Genomic DNA, 2,459 nt, shown 5'->3' on the forward strand with positions numbered 1-2,459 from the left:
GATATTTCACTGATGGAAGAAGCAGTATTGGAGCATAATTCCTGTCTGTCATTTGATAATGAACGGCTGCAGGAACTGGTTGATGTTCTTCAGGAGAAGCATAAAAAGGAGAGAGAAAAAAATCTGCTTTAGGGTCCTGCTTAGCATAATTTATGGTTCCCATAAATTGGAAGGCAGCTCATTTCCTTGAAGAGACACAGGAGGAGCATGGTTTGAAAGTTATAAAAAAGAGTTGTTGTTGTGGAGAGTGGTACATAGATTTTCTGTATAAATCAGATTGATTTGCTTGTTACATGTCTAAAGGAAAGGATATAAGCAAGTCAGTGAGCTGAATGGATTTAACTTTTAAAGGAAAGGGGAGAGCAGAGAAACTGGGGGCAGGTGATGCTGAGGTGGCTGTGTAGACACCTGGAACAGTTGAGGTGACATGCCTGTCATTCTCAGTTCCTTGGTTTCTCTGGTTTTTTTTTTGGCAGTGTAATGATATCAGTTACAAGATGTTCTCAGTTGTTAAAGGATTCACGTTAGTGGCAGCATTTGTTTGAGAGATTTCAGTTCATTTAAAGATTGTGTTAATGCTGGTCTTGCTTAGCATTAGACCTCTGAGCACTTAGGTACTCTGTAGAGTAGATGGACATAGGGATTGAAAAGATTAAAATCCAAAAAAGCCTTTGAATTAGCTGAGGTGGCTGCCTCTGTATTCTGCCAGATATTACCAGCTTCCTGCTCTTTCTCCATTTTCAGTTTTGTCTTATTTTTCTGCTGTCTTGGGATTTGGCCAGTATAAAATTCAGGACTGAGTTTTAATAAAGTTCATGGAATAGTCTGTCACCACAGCAAAAAGTAAAAAGCACATGATGAATAAGAGAAAAATGACTCCTGAGCAGCATCAGGAAAAGTTGGCTCTATGCAATGTGCAGGCTGAAGCACTCCTTTGATTGCAGTTCTCCAAGCTGCAAGAGAGGGTGGAGACAGCAGAATCCCGGGTGTCTGTCCTGGAGACCATGATTGATGACCTTCAGTGGGACATTGACAAGATCCGCAAGAGAGAGCAGAGGCTCAACCGCCACCTGGCCGACGTCCTGGAGCGAGTAAGCGCTGGCCAGGAAACCTGGGAATGGGGGTGGTGTTGGATGGGTGTGTGACATCCTCTCTGGGACTTTGCTGTGTGTCATCCTCTCTGGGACTTTGCTGGGAGAGCTGAGAACCTGCAGTGTTCCTTCTTTGGTCTTGGACCTGCTGCATCACTTTTGTCGGTATTTCACTGGGTCTTGAGGAAATCTTCTGCATTTTTTGCAGGTAAATTCCAAAGGCTACAAGGTGTATGGAGCTGGGAGCAGCCTCTATGGGGGAACAATCACCATTAATGCCCGCAAGGTGAGGTCAGGAGCTTGGTTGTGGTCAAAGGGAAGAATAGAGTCAGTGAGAACAAGAGCCACAGTTTGAACAGAATTTAGATGCTTATTTTAGATAATTTTTAGATCCTTTGCCACAAAGCTGGGTGACTCTGGACAAGCCATTTTGTCTGTGTATGAGTTTTCTACTTAAGAAACACCTGGTGGAATTAGACTCTGTCTCACTTGGTCAAGTTACTTGACTGCTCAGTCTGTGACTGCTCTTACTGCATGAACAGATAGGTTGTTAGCACTCTCAGGAGACACATTAACAGTAGGATTTACAAGCAGTTTATCCCAACAGTTTGAGGAGATGAATGCAGAGCTGGAAGAGAATAAAGAGCTTGCTGGGAATCGCCTTAATGAATTGGAGGAACTACGTCAGGATCTTGAGGAAGTAACAACACAGAATGAAAAGCTCAAGGGGAGACACCTGCAGCTGTGTGAGGATGAAGGTGTTCTGTGGGATGGGCTGCCCTCAGTTTTGCAGTGCTGTGTCTGCAGAAAACCTCATTGGCAGTGTCTGTTTTGAGCCTGCTCTTTAGCCGTGTTATGCTTTGCTCCAGGTACAATTCAGCGAGTCTGTCGCTCCACTTGCAGCTCAGGGCGTTGGTGACACCGTGTGGCCACCGTTGGAAATTGTAATGGTTTCCTGTCCGTGTCCCGTTCTGATCTTTGAATCCATTTTAACAGTAAAAACTGTTTTCACCTCTTTACAAGTAGTGATCCCTCCTCCACCTTCCCCACGCCCTGTGCAACGGGAAACGAGAGAACAGAAACAATCAGGGAACTTGTGTGGGGAGAGATGCTCTTGAAAGAGTCAATTAATTTCTGTCTTTCCCACTGTGGGGGATGGATAGATAGGAAACAATCTATGAGTTTGTGATGTTTTAAAAGTGATAACACAAGAGCTCTGGCTCTGTGGTAGATGAGTGTATCGTGGGGAGAATAATCCAAATTTTATTTCAGGGGTCAATGCCAATTATAAGAAATATCTGTCTCAAGGTCCTGGATTAGGGCAAATCTGGGTAAAGACCTCCAAAGGACCCCCCCCCCCCCCCCCCC

At 44.5% G+C, this 2,459-nt stretch overlaps 1 protein-coding gene across 1 annotated transcript; it reads left to right on the forward strand.

The window, feature by feature from the left end:
- Positions 1-944: 944 nt before the first annotated feature.
- On the forward strand, positions 945-1,837 carry LOC121355716 (E3 ubiquitin-protein ligase BRE1A-like; the record flags this gene model as incomplete). The annotated part of the gene is made up of 3 exons (XM_041471371.1): positions 945-1,091; positions 1,300-1,377; positions 1,699-1,837. Coding segments are annotated over 3 exons (364 nt in total), but the record flags the coding sequence as incomplete, so codon positions are not given.
- Between the last annotated feature and the right edge of the window lie 622 nt (positions 1,838-2,459).

Source organism: Pyrgilauda ruficollis, unplaced genomic scaffold, assembly GCF_017590135.1.
Source record: "Pyrgilauda ruficollis isolate IOZ18807 unplaced genomic scaffold, ASM1759013v1 scaffold2662, whole genome shotgun sequence".
Taxonomy (NCBI): domain Eukaryota; kingdom Metazoa; phylum Chordata; class Aves; order Passeriformes; family Passeridae; genus Pyrgilauda; species Pyrgilauda ruficollis.